General features: G+C 50.3%; 1 protein-coding gene and 1 pseudogene across 1 annotated transcript; both read left to right on the top strand.

Annotated features, from left to right (window-relative positions):
• The first annotated feature begins 9941 nt into the window (after positions 1–9941).
• Positions 9942–17982, top strand: LOC144298459 (thyrotropin-releasing hormone receptor-like). The gene is made up of 2 exons (XM_077873447.1): positions 9942–11109; positions 14331–17982. The coding sequence occupies exons 1-2, from the start codon at positions 10324–10326 to the stop codon at positions 14643–14645; spliced, it is 1101 nt and encodes a 366-aa protein (XP_077729573.1). The 5' UTR covers positions 9942–10323; the 3' UTR covers positions 14646–17982.
• Positions 17983–18121: 139 nt separating this feature from the next.
• On the top strand, positions 18122–19038 carry LOC144298460 (ADP-ribosylation factor 1 pseudogene; annotated as a pseudogene).
• The last annotated feature ends 620 nt before the right edge of the window (positions 19039–19658 follow it).

The following is a 19658-nucleotide window of genomic DNA, read 5'->3' as shown; positions in this document are numbered from 1 at the left end:
CCTGGGTTCTGGAAGGGTACGGCTTCCACAGGTGCTGGTCTCTGAGAGCCTCACCATCCTTCCTTTTACCAAGTTCCCACCTCTGTCCCTTCATTAAACTCTCTTTCCTTTCCCATTTAAGACTATCATCTCTTTCCTGCCAGGACCCTGACTGATGATGTGGCCTGGGTCACAAAGCCCTGCTCAAGCCAACCTCTCCCTCTCTTACTCTACCCGGCTGCATGGGCTCAAACTCCTCAGACACACTAGGGTGGTTTGCACCTCGGGGCAATGCGCTTGCTGTTCCCACATCCTGGAACACACTTCCTTCAAGTCTTGGCATGGAGAAGCTTCTTTGCATCCTTCGGGGATTAGCTCAAACGTCACCTTCTCAGAGAAGCCTTCCCTGACCACTCCACCTAATATTGTCCCATCCCAGCCAGTTTCACTCCATCACAGGAGTGGACAAGCTACAATCTGTGAGCCAAATCTGGCCTGCTGGCTGGTTTTGTGAACAGGATTGTACTGGAACACTGCCACACCCATTAGTTTAAGTATTGTTTCTGGCTGCTTCTGTTCTCATGGCAGATTTGAGTAGTGGAGACAGGGACTGCGTGGCCCACAAAAATCTGAAATATTGACCTTCTGGATCTTTAACTAAAATGTTTGCTGACCCCTGATCTATCATATCAAATTGTTTTCTCACCTCTATAAACACCCTTATCAGTATCCTTTATTTGATATTAGCTTGCGTATGTATTCATAGATTTAGCTCTTTGTTACCTGCCGTGTGTTTCATATCATCCTCGCAAGAATGTAAACTCCAGACTATGTGTCTGGTCCTCCCTGCTATTTCCAGTTCCTGAGGCAGTGCCTGGTACAGAATAAACACTCAGTAAAAATCAGTTCAATGGCCAGGTATCTGGAGGTAGGATTGTGCGCTCTCCTTTCTCTGCTCCTTCCTGAAGATTTGGGGCTTGCAGAAAGGAATGGTTAGGTACTGGAAGCAGCTTGCTTTGGGCCAAATAAGTGGCCAAAGGGAAAGATACAAAGCAGGAAGAGATATATTCCCAGTCAAGTGTTTCAACTTACACAGCCAGTGCAGTGTGAGTCACCAGCTGCTCAGACCTGAGCCACACTCCAGGCACTTCACCCCCTCCTCGAAGGTGTTTGTGCTCATCCCTGAGGGCCATCTTTGACCTCACCCGAAACCCAGTTCCATCCCAGCTTCCTTTCCCACAAAGCTGCCTTGTGGGTTGTATAGGCAGTGACTCACCCACACGTTTTTTTAAATTGCACAAGTAACACGTGAATCCTTGTCCTTATGAAAATTAGAGCAGTACAGATAATAATAGCTGGTGTTTGTTGGGTGCTTATGATGCACTGGGGGTGTGCTGGGAGTGGGACTGAGATGCCCACAATTGGTCTCGGGAGCTGGTGGGGGCTGGCTCTAGCACACCATTAGATATGTCCAAAACTCTGTAAAAAGCTTTATGTATACCATCTTAAAACTAAATAGATGGTGGTATTATTCTTCTCCTTTTAGAGGCGAATAAATTGAGGTTCAGAGAGGTTAAGTGTTTTGCCCAAAGTCATACAGCTAATAAGCTACAGAGTCAGAACTTTAATCCAGGTGGTCTGGCTTTCAGAACCTATGACCTTAACAAATAAGAGTGATGACGTCTCCTTTGACCACCACACACATTTCTGTCTCCCTACCCCACAGGCACAACCGCCATTACCAGTTGGGTGGGTACCATTCGGATATTTTTCTACACGTGTAGGTATATGCAGATAGAACATAGGAATGCATACCGTTGTGTGTCGTTCTCGATGGCACGATGTGATATGTGTAGTTCTACAGCCTGTCTTTACACTCAGCAGTACATCTCCGCTCTACCTCATTCTTTCTAATTATTGGATGGCATTGATATGTCATGAGTTGTTTAGCATTTCCCTTTGGTTGATGTTTAGGTAGTTTCCAACTTTTGTTATTGTAAACAACGCTGCAATGGACATCCTTGGCTGTCCCTCCTTGTGTACATCAGAGAGCTTCCTTGACTAGATGTAGAACTTTCCAAATTACATGGGAACTTACTTATTAACTTATCTATGAGGTTGTAGCTTTTTAGGTGCATGTTAGCTGGTATGACAGACAGACATCCAAGATGGTCCCCCAATGACCTCACATTGTGGAATTCATACCCTTGTGTGATTCTTCCCCTTGAACTTGCTTCCAGCTAAGAGAATATGGTACAAATGGTGGGGTATCATTTCTGTGATCAGGTTTCCCAAGACTGCGACATCCATCTTGCTAGTGGGCTCACTATCTTGCCATCTTCTCGGCTTGCATGCTTTGATAAAGCAAGCTGCCATGCTGGAGAGGCCCACAGAGAAGGATCTGAAGGTCCCCTCTGGCAATAGCCAGCTTGGAACTGAGGTCTTCAGCCCAAGGGCCTCAATTCTGACAACAGCCTTCTAAGTGAGAAGAGCCTTGGGTCTTCAGGTGAGGCTACAGCCACGGCCCATACCTTGACCGCAGCCCTGAACTTCAGAGACACTGAAGCAGAGGACCCAGAGGCTCCATATCCAGACTCCTGCTCCACAAAAACTGTGAGATAAGAAATGTGTGTTGTTTTAAGCCACTTCATTTGTGGCAATTTGTTACACAGCAATCCTGCTGGGAAGAAGCCAAGCCTGAGATAAGGTTTTAAGTATGATTTACTTGGGAGGTGATCCTAGGGAGCACCAGTAGGGATGTGGAGAAGCTAGAGAAGACAGGGAAAGAAGCTGATTCGGGTGCATCAGTAAACAGATTATCGTTGCTGTGGAACTTCTGGAAGTTGGTGAAGAACGTGCCTCAGAGTCCCCTCCACCCTCACCCTGAGGAAGTCTGGGTATTTATCCTCTGCTGTCAGCTCTCACGGGCTGAGGGCTGCTCCTTGCCTCGGCGCCTCCAGCCTGCCTTATTCTTGGGCTGAGGGGAAACTCCTTCAGGAACTGTCACAGGTGTTCACAGTGAGACACCAGCCACCTGTATGGGAAGTCCTAGTGTGGAGGGGATACAAGTGGGGGGGACAGCATCTTCTCCTCCAGATATACTGGAAAGAACAGACAACTGGAGGTCAGGAAAATCTAGGTTTCCATTCTGATTCCACCACTTTGTAGCTGTGTGACACTAAACAAATCACTAAGCCTCCCTCAACCTCATTTTTCTTTGCCTTTCAATGGGGATAACAGAACTTTCCATGTGAGAGAAGCATGGTAAGAAGCATCTAGCTCCATTTTTACACGTACTTGGTTTTCAACATTTCATTCACGTACTCAACCAGTATTTATTGAGCACGTACTACATGCCAAGCCCTGTGCTAGGCTCTGGTCTGTACAGTGGTGAAAGGGACATATGAGCTGCTCATGGAGCTGACATTCTAAAAATGAGTTAATGAATAAACAAGATAATTTCATGTAGAGATGGGGTGGTCACGGGAGATCTCTCTGAGGAGATGTGATTTGATTTGAGACCTGAAGGATGAGCAGGAGCCAAGCATACAAAGAGAAAGAGAAGGAACATTCCAGGCCAGAGAAATTACAAGTGCAAAGGCACTGAGGAAGGGACAAATTTGATATTTTTGAGGGACAGAAAAGAGGATGGAGAGGTCGTTAGACCATTTCTCTGAGGCCGTGGCTCTTTTCTGGAATCCATCACCAGATTACCTGTTGGGTGCCAGGTCTAAAAGGACAGAAAAAACTGAAGATTAATTCCAGCCCTGTTGACAATCCCACATTTGGCCTTGGGATCCTTTTACTCTTTGGTCTAGAGATTGAAAAACACATGGCTGGAACCTCTGTGTGGTGGTGCTGCTCCCCCCTTCTATCCCAAGAGCTCTCTGAGGCAGGCAAAAGGATCATTATTATGGCCATTTTACAGATGAGAAACCTGAAGTTCAGAGAGGATTATCGGATTTTCCCTGAGTCATAAATATTAATGTTGGCCTTTCTCCTACCCAAGGAAGATTCCACAACTTCAAAGAAGAGAGATGGGGAAAGAGGAGTGCTAACTTCCCTTGACCCCGGGGTCAGGGCTGTCAAAGGCCTTGGAAACTTGGCGGTATCGAACGCCCTCTGCTGGCTGCCACAGGCCCAGCCTGGGGGATGAGCGCCGGAAGAGGAAGCTTCCAAGTATGGAAAAGGCCACATTCCCTGCTGCCCACCTGGAAATGCCAATATGACCCTGGAAAGGAGTTCAAGTCCTGAGTTCCAATCCCCACTCTAGCACTTGCTGGCTCCAAAACAAAATATGTCTAAATTGCAAGACGAGAGTCCCTGAGTTCTAATCTCTTCTATTACACTCACCTTGTTGTAGGGTGGGTGTTCTTGATTATCTATTGCTGGGGAGGAAACCGCCCCCAAATTTAGGGACCGGAAACAAAGATTTACTACTATCTCACACAGTTCTGTGAGTTGACTGGGCTCAGCCGGGTGGTTCTTGCATGCAGTCTCTTGTACTGGTACAGGTGGAGAGGGACGGGCTGGGGTCGTTTGAAGGCTTGACTGGCCCCTCCACTCAGTGTCTGTGGCCACAGTGCTCATTATGTGGTTTGGACAGAACAGCCCATCTTACCAGCACCTTGGGATTCTGAGAGGTGGGAAGCAGAAGCTGCCAGGACAGTTAGGGGCTGTCCCTGGAACTGGGCAGCATCACTTCCACCAAAAGAATCACAGAACCCACCCAGACTCAAGGGAGCCCACCTCTTGACTGGGAGTGGCAAGGTCTTTCTTTCTTTCTTTCTTTCTTTCTTTCTTTCTTTCTTTCTTTCTTTCTTTCTTTCTCTTTTAAGGTCATGTTTCCAAAGATCACTTGGGACATATCCCTGGAATACCCTTGGAAAACACAATCTGCTGCTGTGAAGCAGGAGAAGCCAGGTGAAGCCTTTGACTTTCAAAGAGCAAGAGACATTCTGACTTCAGCTGGGAAGAACCTTGTAGAAGACGCTGTCTATACACTTGCATTCTCCAGATGCTACTCCAGGAAGAAGGGGAAGGAGAAATGGGAATAATCTCTATAGCATGCCAATGTTACTTTGAGCCATCCAGAGCTGCATTCAAATCTCAGCTCTCTCACTGAGGACTGGGTGGCTTGGTGGCACCTCTTATCACCTCTCTGAGACTTGGTCTCTTCACTCTCCATCTGAAGGAAGTCAAGGGGGTGGAAGCCGTCTGTGAAACTGAATGCCCATGGACCCATGGCCAGTCCTCAGGGGGGCTTCCTCATGCAGTGAGAACCAGGAGAGGGAAAGAGTGTCCTCCTGGGGACAGCATTGCTACCATCTGGCTACAGAGGGCTTCGGTGTACCCCTGAATGACACCTCAGGAGGCAGCTATGGAGGTGGGCATCCAGCACCAGGTCCCAGGCACCTGGGGCCCAAGTCACCCAACCTGCTCCCTCTGGAGCTTCACCTGAGGTGTGGGGAGCAGACTTCACCTGGAAGCCCTTCCCTGAGAGTGGCATGGATCTGTGCTCCCCACCTCTTCCACCCTAGGTCGCGGGGCAGATGAGGCAAGAAAGCAGCTAGAGCACAAACTTTCAGGAGGCACTCATTCAGGGTCATGTGCATGTAGGATCTCTCTGTCTCTTTCCCTCTCTTCCTCTCCCTCTAGGACTGGTTATATAAGAATATAACCTTCCCAGAAGCCCCCCGGCAACAGCCATTCATGACTCATTAACTAGAATTAGTCACTTGCCTATTCCAGCCATATCACGGGTAAAGGGGTTGGGATTGTGAATGCTGGGCAAGATGTTTTTCAAACGGTGGGTCACCACTGTAGATCAGGAACCAAATTAACAGATTGTAACCAGTATTTCTTTAAAAACAAAAAACAAAAAAACAATAGAATAGAGAAAAAAAACCAGCATACATTCGCTCTTAGTGAGCATAAGCATAATTTTGTAGACCTTGTTTTGGCTGTGTGTGTGTCCAGGGGTGCTATCTGAAATGTATTTTTTGTGGGTACTGGGCAAAAAAGAAAACTGGTAGCTTAAGTCAATTGTTTGGGAATTCATAATGAGCCAACAGGATGACCATTCCAGCAGCTCTGCTGACATATCACTTTCTTGGGGAGGCATCCCCTGAATTCTCTACCCCGCCCTCACCGCAGACGACGTACGGCTCTCCAATACACACTGCTGTAACACCTCCAAAACTCTTACGGCACGTATAATGATCTATTTGTTCGCTGCCCTTACTGGACCGTAAGTGCTGGGAGGCGAGGCACCAAGTCTTCTGTGTTCACAGCTGCCTCCTAGCTGAAATGCCTTCCATGGGACAGGGTCTGGCGGAGGGCTTAGTACTGCACAGATATGGTTCCCATGCCTACTTTATCCCTTGCTGTCCATGGGGCACCGTAGATCACTTCAGCTCTCTTTGTCACTCTACCTCAGTTTATTCACCTGTCAAATGGGAATCGTCATGCTCCCTCTGCCTAATTCACAGACCTGGCTATTCATTCTGACGACCCAAATCAGTCCCTACAACAAAATCGGTGAACATGGGTTAAATTATTGAATGGGTTTCGCTTCCCACTTTGATAGACTTTGCTTCCTGACAATTGCTGACAGTCTGATTCACATGAGTCCGCTATTATCTATTGTTATGTAATGACTACCCTGAACTTGGTGACATAAAGCAACAACCCATGTCTTAATGCTCATGGATTGTGTTAGGACGTTGAATGGGACAGTGGAGATGGCTTGCCTTCCTCTGTGATGTCTTGGGATTCCAGCTGGGAGTGATTCAAATGATTGGGGGCTGGAATCTGGGAGCTTCCTCACTGCCCCGTGTGATGTCTGAGCTGGGACATCGCATCTGGACTGTTGATCGAAGTGCCTCTATGTGGCTGCTTATGTGGCTTGGACTTCTTGTAGTGTCTGGTACCGAGAAGAAGCATCCCCAAAACAAGCATCCAAGAACGAATGTTTCAGGAATCACATGCCCACAATTGGGGTCACCTGGGCTGGGCACTGAGATAAGGAAATTGTGTACAAAGTACAAAGGCTCCAAAGCAGGCAGGTGCTTGCCATGTGCAATAGCTTTACACAAGTTTATTCTCTCACAGTTTCTGGAGGCTGGAAGTTTACAGCCTACGTGTCAGCAAGGCCATGCTCTTCTGAGGCTCAAGGGAAGGCTCAAGGCCTCGCCTCTCCCAACTTCTTCATTGGCTTATAACTGTAGCATTCCAACCTCTGCCTCTGTCTTTGCATGGCTTTTTCCACGTGAATGTCTCCTCTGTCTGAATCTCCCTCTCCTTTCTCTTATGAAGACACCAGACATTGAATTTTCGGCCACTCTAATCCAGGATGACCTCATCTTAATTAATTATACATGCGAAGACCCTATTTCCAAATAAGGTCACTTTCTGGGGTTTGGGGTAGATGTGAACTCTGGGGGGACACTATCCAACCATCGCACCGTGTAAGCCAGATAGATGGAGGCTCTGGCTGAGGCATCATGAGTAAGAGGGAGAGGTGGGGAGGGGCCACATCATGCAGGGCATTCTAGGGAATGCCCTTGTGGAAAGGGTTTGGATTCCTTTTAAGTGCAAAAGGATGCCATTGAGTGGCTTACTTTTTTAAAAGAGATTACTTGGTACTGCATGAAGAATGAGCTGTTGAGTTAGGAGCAAGAACATAGCTAAAGACCCACTGGGAAACAATCACAGTTGTCCTATCAAGAGGATCTGGATGGAGGAAAGTGCTAGTTCAGGACATGGTGGTGAAAGGTGCATTAATTTGATGTATATTTTGGAGGTAGAATTGAGGGACTTCCTTAAGTATTGGATGTCAGCAGTGAGGGAGAGATAAATAATTCCCAAATGTTTGGTTTTAACAACAGGGTGGAGGTTTTAGCAACCAGTGCCATTACTAAGATGTCTTTGCTAAATGAGGAAGACGAGATGAGTGAGGGCCTGGGAAAATAGAGAATGCCACTTGAGATGTACTTAGCTCATTGCCAAGTACTGCCCTTTGCTGCTGGCAACTGAACAGCTCAATTAGGCAGGAGAGAGAGCTGAGCCGGCAAGCTTAGAGGGAAAGAAGCCCAAGGAGCCACTTGCATTTAATATGGCTAAAAGGATTGCTCTGGACCACACTCAGGGAGGACTGCCACCCTCTGGACTGGGGAGGAGGAACCCTGGGCTTAACTGGCATTTGATACCTTGGAAAGAGCTGAGTAAGGGATGGCTGGGGTTGGGGTGGGGACACAGAGAGTGTTGGGGTTCTGCTTCCTGCCTGGCCCCTGACTCATGACATTGGAAATCATTCCTCTCTGGACCTCCGTTTCCTCACCTATAAAATGGGACTGACAGTACCTGCCTCGCCAGGGCTGGGGGAAATAAAGATAATAAACACAGCATGGTGTTTGGCTCTGAGTAGGATGCTTTGCTATTGTTATTGCTGAAGATCCCAGAGAAGAGTATAGGGCAGAGAAGTAGCATAGTATGTGTGTGTGGGGTATACGAATGAGGACTCCATGGACACAATACTGAGCTAAAATGCTAGTAGTCCCCCTCCCCACCCTACTAACCCATGTATCTTTGAGCGAGAAATTTAACTGCTCTAGACCTCAGTTTCTTTGTCTGTAAAGTGGGGGATCTGGAAATAACTTCCCCTTTGGATGTTGTGAGCACAGAATGAATAAATACATGTAAAGCACTCAGAATATCACCAGGCAATAGCAGGTGCTTCATATACGCTGTCATCATTCATTACAAAGGCTGACAACGGGGGATGTCCTGAACCCTGGCTGTGCCCCCAAGATACTACCCTACCAAGTTCCCCATCATGCATTTCTTATCCATTTATCAGAGTTTGGGGTCATACATGAGGGGAGGGAGGGATAAACATTAACCCCTTGCCAAGGCCGAGCATAGCTAAGCACTTTGCATGGATTTTTCCTATGTCCCTCGTGTAAGCCTTCCAAGGACACTCCGAGATGAGTTCCATCATTATTATCCCATCTCACAGATGAAGAAATAATTTTTAGAGAGCATAACTGACCGCAAGCAGCAAACGATTGTACAGCTTCTACTCTATGCAGGTACAGAGTTGGAGTCCCTGGAAAGCAGCCTTTATGCTTTTTATGAAGCTCAGTGGGTCCCACCTTCAGGAAGCTTTCTCTAAGTGGAGAAAAAAGTTTTTTCCTTTCTTCAACTACCATGATGCGTCTTCTCCTTCTCCGAGGCAAACACAAAGCTAAAGATGCCTAACTGGCTTGTGCCCTGTGAACGGCAGGGTCTTTGAGATGGGAGAGATCCTTCTGGAGGCGGGGCACACCTGCCAAGAATTTCCAGATCTTCTGCAGGAGGAAGAAAGGAAAACTGGGAAAGGTTAGCAGGAGAAAAGGAAAAAGTAACAAGGAGGTGCGAGTTTAGGAGACAGGACCGACCCAAGTCTAGATGGGCAAATACCCTCCCTTTCTCCGCAGCTCTGGGCCTCGCCAACAGCAGGGCTGAGGTTTCTGCCAGTAAAACAAGATAGGATTTCTGGATTGAGTCCAGGAGCCTGCGAGGGGCCGACTCCTCCCCCACGGCCCCGCGGAGCCGCCCCCATAGACTGGGGAAAGAGGCCTGCGAGCAGGGCGCCCCATACCACGGCCGCCCTTGGCATGCGTTCCCCCCACCCCGCACCCTGCATCCCCCACTCGACCCCAAGGGCCCGGGGTGCGGTGCCAGGAGCCCGTGGCAAAGAACGCGCGCTGCACCGGGTCAACCAGAATCAGCCAAGCGGTATCAGAGGAGAGACCACGCGAACTCCGGCCGAGGAAACGAACTCTGGTCGCGGAAAGCGGAGCAAGGAGACTAGCGAGGCGGAGACCCGGCCCCACGCCCCGTGCCTCCTGCAGCGGACACCCCAGATCGGAGTCCCGAGCGCCCCGAGCCTACGGAGCGGAGGTAAGACCTGACGCCGGCTCCAGCAGCAGGTCTGTCGGGGGCGGCCTCTGGGCGCCCAGTGCGCTCCGGGAGCGCCCCGCCAGCAGCCCGCAACGCGCCCCTGCGGGGAACCGCGGCCCCGGGAAGATTGCGCGCTTCAGAGGCGTCTTGGAAACCGGCTCCTGGTCCCGATTCCTGGGAGTCCCCAGCGCCCTGCGGGGGACAGTGGGACCCTGCCCGGAGCTGGAGAAACCTGTTCCGCAGGAGGCAGCGGCCGGCACCCCACCTCCCGCCCCGAGAGCGAGAGCGAGCGTCTCCAGACCCCCGAGGGCACTGGTGCGGCCGCCCGGCCGGGTAATCGCCCCAGCTCGCCCCAGCTCGCCCCAGCTCGCCTTCGCCGTGCAGTGCGGCCCCGAGCGCATGGAGAACCACACCGAGCACCCCCAGCGCGCCAACGCGTCGGGCCTGGGCACCATGCCGCGGTCCCCGCTGGCTGTACAAGCGGTGACCTTGACCCTCGTGCCCTTCGTCTGCGCCATGGGCGTGGCGGGCAACGCCATGGTGGTGCTGGTGGTGCTCCGGAGCCGCCACATGGTCACACCCACCAACTGTTACCTGGTGAGCCTGGCCGCCGCGGACCTGCTGGTGCTCCTGGCGGCCGGAGTCCCCACCGTGGCCGAGGCGGCGTCCGCCCGGGTTTGGGTCTTCGGCCACGCGGGCTGCCTGGGCATCACCTACCTGCAGTACGTGGGCATCAACGCGTCCACGGGCTCCATCACCGCGTTCACGGTGGAGCGCTACCTCGCCATCTGCCACCCGCTGCGCGCCCAAACTCTGTGCACCGTGGCGCGGGCCAAGCGCATCGCGGCATCCGTGTGGCTGGGCACCGGCGCCTACTGCGTGCTCTGGCTCTTCCTGGTGGACACACGCGAGACCGCGTACGCCGACGGCGTGCAGGTGCAGTGCGGCTACCGCGTGTCGCGCTCCCTCTACCTGCCCATCTATTTCCTGGACTTCGCGCTCTTCTATGCGCTGCCCCTGGGCCTGGCCACCGTGTTCTACGTGCTCATAGCGCGCGTCCTCTTTGTGGGGCCGCTGTCTCCTGAGGACCCAGGGCACTCCGGCTCTGCGCCCCAGGGCCACCTTGCTGGCCACCAGCGCTTCTCCTCCAGAGGCAAGAGAGGTGCCCTCAGCTCCCGGAAGCAGGTGGGGACCTCGGTCTTCCTTGGGATCCCTGTGCAGAGCCAGCAGATGGATGGATGGAAGCTTGGGCCCTTTTGGAGTCAAACTCCTCAGTGTCAAGCCCTGTCGTGCCATTTAGTAGGCTTGATTTTGGAGCTATCACTTCTGTCTTTCTGAGCCTCAGTTTCCTCTTCTGTCATATGGGATAATGACAGCACCTTCCACATTGGAGTGTCCTGAGAAATGGGATTACCCATGGGAAGCCTTTAGCCCATGTGAAGCATGTCACAAACTAAATATTCAATTAAGATTGGTTATTTTTTAAAGATTATTTATTTATTAATGAGAGACACAGAGAGAGAGGGAGAGAGAGAGAGAGAGACATAGGCAGAGGGAGAAGCAGGTTCCCTGTAGGGAGCCTGATGCAGAACTCCATCCCAGGATCCCAGGATCACCACCTGTAGAAGGGAGGTGCTCAACCACTGAGCCATCCAGGTCCCCTAAGATTGGTTATTATTAAACTTTCCCAACCAGTGCTACACCCATGGTGGTATTCTCCTAATGATGGGGAGACTAAGACCCAGAGAGGAGAAGTGACTTTCTCAAGTCCTTACCACATCTGACACTAAAGCTGCCAGCATGGACTCCAGAGCCAGTCAGCCTAGGGGGGGATGGGTTGTGGTGAGGTCAGGAGAGACCCAGCACTTACAGAGCACTTACTGTGTGCCTGACATTCCTGACATTACTCTTTTGGGAGGTTGAACACCTATTTTCATGGATAAAGAAATAGGCTCAGAGTGGACAAAGGGAGTGAGAAGGTGACACATGGAGGGAAGTGGGACGAGAACCCAAGTGTCCAGACTCCTTATATCCTCCACCCACACTCCAGCAGGCAGTGTGGCTTCCCAAGGGTATTCAAGGAATACAGGTGGGAGGAGAGCTCCCCAAACCCAACTGGTCTTTATCTTCAGCCTTCCACCCACACCCTCAGCTGGCGGGGGAGGGGGGAGGACACCTAGCCCCTGCTGAGTCACTCCTGAGCCCTGGGCGTGAGGACCATCTGTGCCATCTCCCTGCCTCCCGGGGTGGGTGCACTGTTGGGGGGCCCTTCCAGCCGCCTCAAACAGCCCCTGCTTGCAGGCATGTTAGCTCAAGAATGGTTCTTAGAGGAAAGGGGGCAGGACGTAGGCTGAGCAGGTGCGGAGCATTAACTCTGGCTGTAGGCCCCACACCACCTTAGGCTCCAGACAAATGTCCCTCCTTCCCAACCACTACTTATTTACTTCTCTGTTTACCACTTTCCTGCTCAGTCTAAAAGGGCTGGGTTCAAGCTCCCACCTGGCCTATGTTTTGGGTGCAACTTCTGCTGGTGAAAATTGTATTCCAGACCTGGATCTATCCAGCCTCCAGCTTTGTTAATGTCTTGCTGTGTGGCCTTGGGTAGGTCACCTCACCTCTCTGAACCTTGATTTTCAACTCAGTAAAGTCATTATAACTATAGTGCCCTCTACCTCAGTGGATGATAGTGAATATTATGAATCTGGCACATAGTAAGTGTTCAGTATAGGGTACCTATTATTACTGTTTTGTTGGAGCATCAGTGTCTTTTTGACAGTGGGCAGTCTAAGGACTAAGCATTCTTTGATGTCCAAGAGAGCCCTTGCAGAATGCCGTGTACAACAGCAACAGGGAAGAGGCATTGAATGAAAGCCGCATGTCTAGGAGAGCAAGGTAGAGAATATTACTGCTACTAATAATAGTTAACAATTATTGGGGATTTTCTATGTGCCAGGCACTGGCCCAAGTCTTTTACAAAAGTTAGCATATTGAGTTTTTCTAATAACTCCGTGATCTATGTACTGCTACCATCTCTGTTTGACAGATGAGGAAACTGAGTCACAGAGGGGCTACCCCAGGTTACAGGACTGGTAAGAGCAGAGCCAAGATTTGAACCCAGGCAAACTGGCTCCACAGCCCACACACTGGTATCCAGTATTTATCACCCAAAGTTACTTAAAATGGAGTAGAATTAAATCTGAATTTGATAAAATCAGGAGTCAAGACTGACTAGGGAATTCCTGAGATTTCTGGTGCCTGGAGAATATTACAGCACTGAAGTTTATTGATGTAGTCAGGGTCAGGCCTCTTTGGAGAGATCACTTCTAGCACTAAAGTCCTGGACTCAAAAAAAAAAAAATAAAATAAAAAAAATAAAGTCCTGGACTCTGGGAAGCAATCTTACACAGGAACATTCCAGGCTAGCTTCCTCCTTGATGGGCAAGTTGTCTCAATGCAAGCTCTAGCAAGTGCACTTTTGCCACCCTAGATCTGGTCTCCAAAGGAGTCACCCAGGACTCCAGCAGCCTGAGTGTGCTGCTGTCCTCCGTATTAGTGATGTCTCTGTCTCCCATTGACCGATGCCCCTTGTGGGCTTTTCATTCTGGAACTTAAAAACGAAGCATCTTTTGAAACACCTTCCAGTGTGTACCACCTCTAGGAGGCTTTAGTCTTAGCCGTTAGGGAAGTGCTGGCCTAGGATGAAGTGGGAGGAGGGGAGGGATGGGAGGGAAGGGGGCTGGGGCAAGACTGGCTGTCCAGAGAAGACGGGAGGAAGAGTCTGGAGATCGAATTGGGGGTGGGGTGCAATGACAGCAGCACAGGTGAGCAAGTGGGTGGCCAGGGATGTTGGGGGAGAAGTTGAGAGGTGCATCCAAGCTAAACAGCTGGTTAGTGGTGCAACCAGGATCCTAACCCCGTTGTGCCTGGCTCTGAGCTCCGAGCACTTGCAGTAGTAGTCGCAGAGGTCCTGTTAGCGGCAGCCCATGTGGGGCATTTAGGGCCGGCTTGGCACTGTTCTGCGTTCCTCACCATCATTCACTGCTTCAATCCTCAAGTCTTCCTGTGATGAGGCAGTGGATTCGTGAATTTGCTGCCAGCAAGAATGATGGCCTGTCCAAGGGCTTTGGAGGTGGCTGGGGGGTGGGTGGGGGTAGGAGGTGGGATGGGGGTGTCCCTCCCTCTGTACCCCGGGAAAATGAGTTGAGCAAGGCCTGGGAGGATGCACAGCAGCTTTCTAGCTGGGAATGGGGTTGAAGGGGAGCGGGGACATGCTTGAGGGCACCTTTGGCGAAGGCCTGTGCTCTGTTGGCTTCCTCCTCTTGCAAGCCCACAGAGAGGCCCGGACCTCGGATTCTCCCTCTGCATTCGGCACCCACGCGTCCCCTTTTTCCTGTCTTACCTGGCAGGTCACCAAGATGCTGGCTGTGGTGGTGCTGGTTTTTGCTCTGCTCTGGCTGCCCTACCGCACCCTAGTGGTGGTGAATTCCTTTCTGAGCCCGCCTTACCTCAACCTTGGCTTCCTTCTCTTCTGCCGCCTTTGCGTCTACCTGAACAGCGCGGTCAACCCGGTCATCTACGCCCTGATGTCCCAGCGCTTCCGGGAGGCCTTCCACGGACTATTTCAGTGTCGGCGGGCCCCACCCCAGCTCCCGCCTCAGGAGGCCGCCTCTGTGTACTACAGTGTCATCAAAGACTCCTCCCAGATCAGATTGAGCTCCTAGAAGCAACCAGGGAGCATGATGTCCAGACAGGAAGGAGATCCTGGCACCTGAGGGCAAGACTCACTACTTCATCTCTACTGAGGGGGGAGTGGTGGAGGAGGGAGTAGTGCCCAGGACTGTTTGGTACAGGTGCACAGGTTGTGCACTGCACACAGCCCTAGGGGGGTCACCATTCACATCACAGTCGAGATTTGTATATTTAGTAAAACAATTTCCAGATTTAATAAGTATACAATCTGAGAGGGAGGCACCTCTTTATAATTTACACAAAAGCACTCTATGGCCTAATGGCAGCCTGGTGGATGAACATTTGCAGATTGAGTAGGGTAGGAGCTAGCATCAGGGTCTCTTGGGAATCTGTGCACACTCTTCATGAAAATTCAGGGAACCTTTTATTTTAAATCCTGCAGAATAAACATCAAATGCTGCCTCCCTCTGCATAGTGACATATGACTTTATTGAGATGCTGCTACATACAGGGCAAGCCTGCTGGGCAGTACAGATACTACAGAGATGATGCCAACTGGGCTCCTGTTCTTAGGAGCTCCCAGTCTAATAGGGGAGGGAAGTGAGAACACGTCCAGCATGGCACTGGAATCCTGGCTGATGTGCCTGGGGAGGCAGCCAGGTGGGTGCTGGAGACACCTGCCTTGTCTAAACAGGGCCTGAGCCCTCTGGACCTGTCGCCTGAATCCAGGTTTCTAGGACCACCAAACCTCATAGTGCAGGGAAGGAGGAATATAAAATGACTGCTGGAACCAGCCTTACCTAGAGGCAGGGTCTCCATGTTTTCATTGAAGGGAATCTGAAACATCCCCCTCCTAAAAAAAATCCCCCCACCCACCCTCTGTTGGTGTTTATTTGAAGTTTGTTAAGCATTGTCTTTCCTGGATATGCACATTTCCTTGGGAGAAGGAGTTAACTGAGTCCCTGAAACTTCAATGTGGATGGCAAGTTCTTAAAAGCTTTCCCTCTAAAAAGGATTTAAGGTACCAAAGGATCTAGAACAAGGTAGCATTGACAGGTAGGGAGACAGGGCAGAGAGAGAAATGAGGTGGGACAGACAGGGGGTTTTCTGGGTAGCCCCACCCACCCTAGGATCTTGGCAAAGCATTGTTAGGGCAAGAGACCACTGTTAGGGAGACCCCTGTGGGGTCTCCACTTGTTGGGCTCAGTAGAAATTCAGAGACATTCTCATGGAACAGGTTAAGGTAAGATTTATTGTGTAGGTAGTAAAGTTCTTTGAGGGTCGGAGAGAAAAGAAAATGTGCAGGTTCCCCATCCCACCATTTTCCCACGGAAAGGAATGAGGGCACAGGTGATTTACTGGACTCATAGTGTAGGCTGTGTTCCAGGGGAGGGTTCCCACACCTACTACTCTCCCTTCTTATGGGGATCATGTGAAAGCAGCCTCATCAATGAAGGGAAGCAACAAACTGCCTGGATACCAAGCAGAAGGGATTGGGGGTGACCATGGTTCTCAGGAGTCGTCTGGGGACTGAACCTACCTTTAGGGACACTGGGAACCATGGAAAGGTACAGTCTCTTGTGCTGAGGAAAGGGCCCCTGATCTCATGGAAACTAAGAAGGAGACACTTCCCCTTCATAACCCAGCTGGCTTAATGCCCAGGCAACCCTTGAGAACTTTGGGAGGGCCACTTTTGGACAACTCTGTACATTGCAGGACTTTTCTTTGAGCATCATATATACAATGGCCTAGGTGCATATGACAGCTGCAGAAGTTGTATTAGACATTTTATTATCATTCATTCATTTTGGTTCCTTGACTTCTGAACATCCTTTCTACACATGGGACATCACCCATGTGTAAATCTTCTAGAAGGCAGGTTACCTTCTCCCACCAAGGACACCTGAAAAGCCAGACACTTGCTTTCCTTTCCCCTGGCACCTGGGGCGTAGGCCATGTGACTTGGGTTCAGCTAATCAGATGCCCAGGATTTGAATCTTCAGCAACTGATACAAATGTATGAGGCGGGGAGAGGGGAGAGGGGAGTATTTTATTCACGCTAGTGATAGCAACGGTGGTATCCATTTTTCACTGGCAGTGGGAGCAACCACAGCAGCATGACCTCCGCTGTCTGGGGGCAGTGGTGGCAGTGGCATCCCCACAGGATGTATTTGATTCCTGCTACCCAGTCTGCTCCAATTCCCACCTATATTCTACCTTGGTTGCAGGAGTCTCCCAACCTCATTAAAAAAACCCATTTTCGCTTATGCTAGTCTGGGTCAATGTCTGTTGATTGCAACCAGAAAGCCTGGCTGATCTGAGGCTTTAATCTCAAGCTCATCTCTGGTCTCTAACAAGCTAAGCCACAAAGATTCCCTAATGCTGCGATTCCCCTCCAGTTGTGTACTAGCATTTCTACCTGGATGATAAACCCACTGTGGCCAATCTGAATCATCATCCTCCCTCCCCACCCCAGATAACTTCCACTCCATTCCTCAGCCAAAACTCTTGAGTCATCCCACTTTTGCCCCCTTCTTCCTTCATATCTAAATAGTTATTGATGACTGAAAGCCTCCTTTCATCTCCACTCCCATCTCTTGCTGGACCATTGCCTCCACCTCTTGCTGACCTGCCTTCAGCATCTCCTGCTTGCCTCCATTTCTCCACAGACTGTTCACATTCGAGGACGCCCATGGAGTGGTCACTGTGTACGTGAGCTTTGGGATCAAACTAGATCTGGAGTCAATATTCACCCCACCACTACCCTAAGTGTGACCTAAGCCTAGTTATTTATTAGAATGACAATTTGTCTGTGTTTGCCCAGGACTGCCCCAGTTTTAGTATTTCAAGTCCCGGGTCCTGGCAAAAACCCTATTTATATTTATAAATTATTAATAATACTACCTTTCTTTGTAATGTAAGTTTTGTTTTTCGAATCTGTAAAATGGGATGTACAGTCGGATTTAGGCTGCAGCATTGTTCTGCTCATCGTTAGGAGCCATAAAAAGTGTTTGCACTTAGTAAGCCTAGAAAAAATACTATCTACTTAAAAATATCTTCCACATAGCATTCCATTCTTTGCCCTCACAGAGCTCTTTACAATTTGGAATTCTATGCTATTTGAAATGCTATAGCTAGTTGTAGCTAATAAATACTGTGGTCTTCCTCACCAGATTCTGAAAGGCAGATCCCATGAAGGCAGGGACCGTGTCTGGCTTTTTCACTCTTGTTTCCCAGAGCCTAGAACAGTGCCTGGCACATAGCAGGTATCCAGAAATAATTGTTGGGTAGAATAAAGGATGGATAATGAATAAAGACTAACTTTAATTTAAGTACTCAAGACCATTTGCTGCGATTTGGCTTCCAGTTTGAGAAAGGCTTGAGGTGGGGATTGTGACTTATTGGGGTTCTATGTTGGCAACACAAAGTGTCTCTCAATAGCTACATTAAAAAGGAATTTGAGTAGCCTCGCCACGGCTGCCAAGAGTTTCTCTGGCCAGTGTTGCTTCCACCAGCCTACAGCATGGGAAATACCTTTGCAAACCTCTTCAAGGGCCTTTTTGGCAAAAAAGAAATGCACATTCTCATGGTGGGCTTGGATGCTGTGGGGAAGACCACCATCCTGTACAAACTAAAGCTGGGTGAGATCATGACCACCATTCAACGTGGAGACCGTGGCTTCAACGTGGAGACCGTGGAGTACAAGAACATCAGCCTCACCGGGTGGGACGTGGGCAGCCAGGGCAAGATCCAGCCTCTGTGGCGCCACTACTTCCAGAATACACAAGGTCTCATCTGTGGTTGAAGCAATGACCGAGAGCCTGTGAACGAGGCCTGTGAGGAGCTCATGAGGATGCTGGCGGAGAATGAGCTCAGGGATGCCGTCCTGCTGGTGTTTGCCAACAAGCAGGACCTCCCGAACGCCACAAATGCTGCTCAGATCACAGACAAGCTGGGGCTGCACTCCCTGCGCCACAGGAACTGGTACATTCAGGCCACCTGTGCCACCAGCGGGGTTGGGCTCTGTGAGGGACTGGACTGGCTGTCTAATCAGCTCTGGAACCAGAAGTGAGCCGCGCCCCCCTCCCCTCATTCCCTCCTTCCACCCTACTTTGCTCTCATGTGGTGTGAGTGCCAGAAGCTGTCTCCATGGTCGGTCACAGTGTGCTTCACCACGCTGTAAATGTGCAGGTGCAGCCTGCAGCCGGGTTTTTATTTAATGTAAATAGTTTGTGTTCCCAACGAGGCAGTTTCTGGTACTCCTATGCAATATTATTCAGCTTTTTTTTTTTTTTTATTGTACAAAGAGAATTAACCCACTGTTCAATACTGAGAAGGGATTTAGGCACATGGGGCCTCCAGGAGTTGCTGTGTCAGACCAGCCTGGCATGCCTCCTCTGGGCATTAAATCTATGTTGAGATCCATTTTGGTGGTTGGTTTTTAACCCAAACTCAGTGCATTTTTAAAATCATTACCAATACAAGAAAAGGAGAACACTTGAACACACAGAAGGGAGAAACATGCCTAGTGTAGGTTCTGCAGTGGTGGCCAGAGTCCAGTCCACCAGTGGGTCATTTCTCGTCGGGAACGTGAGACGGGCCAGAACCAGCCACAGTCCATTCTGCATGGTCACGATAGGGTCCCTGTGATCGCTCTGTCTCGGGTCATCCTGCATCCCCTAGCGTTTGTGCTTGTGCTTACACGGCTGCCCAGGAGATGGGCTGGGGGCTGCATCTCGGCTCGTGGGCCCCTTGGAGGGACTCCGGCCTCCCTGGGGGTGGTGGGGGGCACTCTGGCTTGCTCTGGGCCGCCTGGGGTCTCACCAGCAGGAGTGCAGGCAGGCAGGCCAGTCATCCCAGCGCCTCAGCCCCCGGAGCCCTGGGAGCCCCTGTCTACATATGCTTTCACTCCCTCAGCCTGCAAGGGTCAGATTTGCCACCGAAACGATGACCTCTACTGTTTTCTTTTGTATTTTGATAAACACTGACGAAGCTGGAGCTGTTCAACTTTATCTTGGGAAGTCCTCAGAACTGGTTCATTTGGT

This window comes from Canis aureus, chromosome 26 (genome assembly GCF_053574225.1).
Source record: "Canis aureus isolate CA01 chromosome 26, VMU_Caureus_v.1.0, whole genome shotgun sequence".
Lineage (NCBI taxonomy): Eukaryota > Metazoa > Chordata > Mammalia > Carnivora > Canidae > Canis > Canis aureus.
Note: the sequence above shows the minus strand (reverse complement) of the source record. Positions and strands in the feature narration are given on the sequence as shown.

What these genes read in the sequence shown, in the direction of transcription:
- LOC144298459 (XM_077873447.1), top strand. Translation starts at nt 10,324, where the DNA reads ATGGAGAACCACACCGAGCACCCCCAGCGCGCCAACGCGTCGGGCCTG. An exon ending in CCCTCAGCTCCCGGAAGCAG is followed by an intron (nt 11,110 to 14,330) that starts GTGGGGACCTCG and finishes CTTACCTGGCAG; the next exon opens with GTCACCAAGATGCTGGCTGT.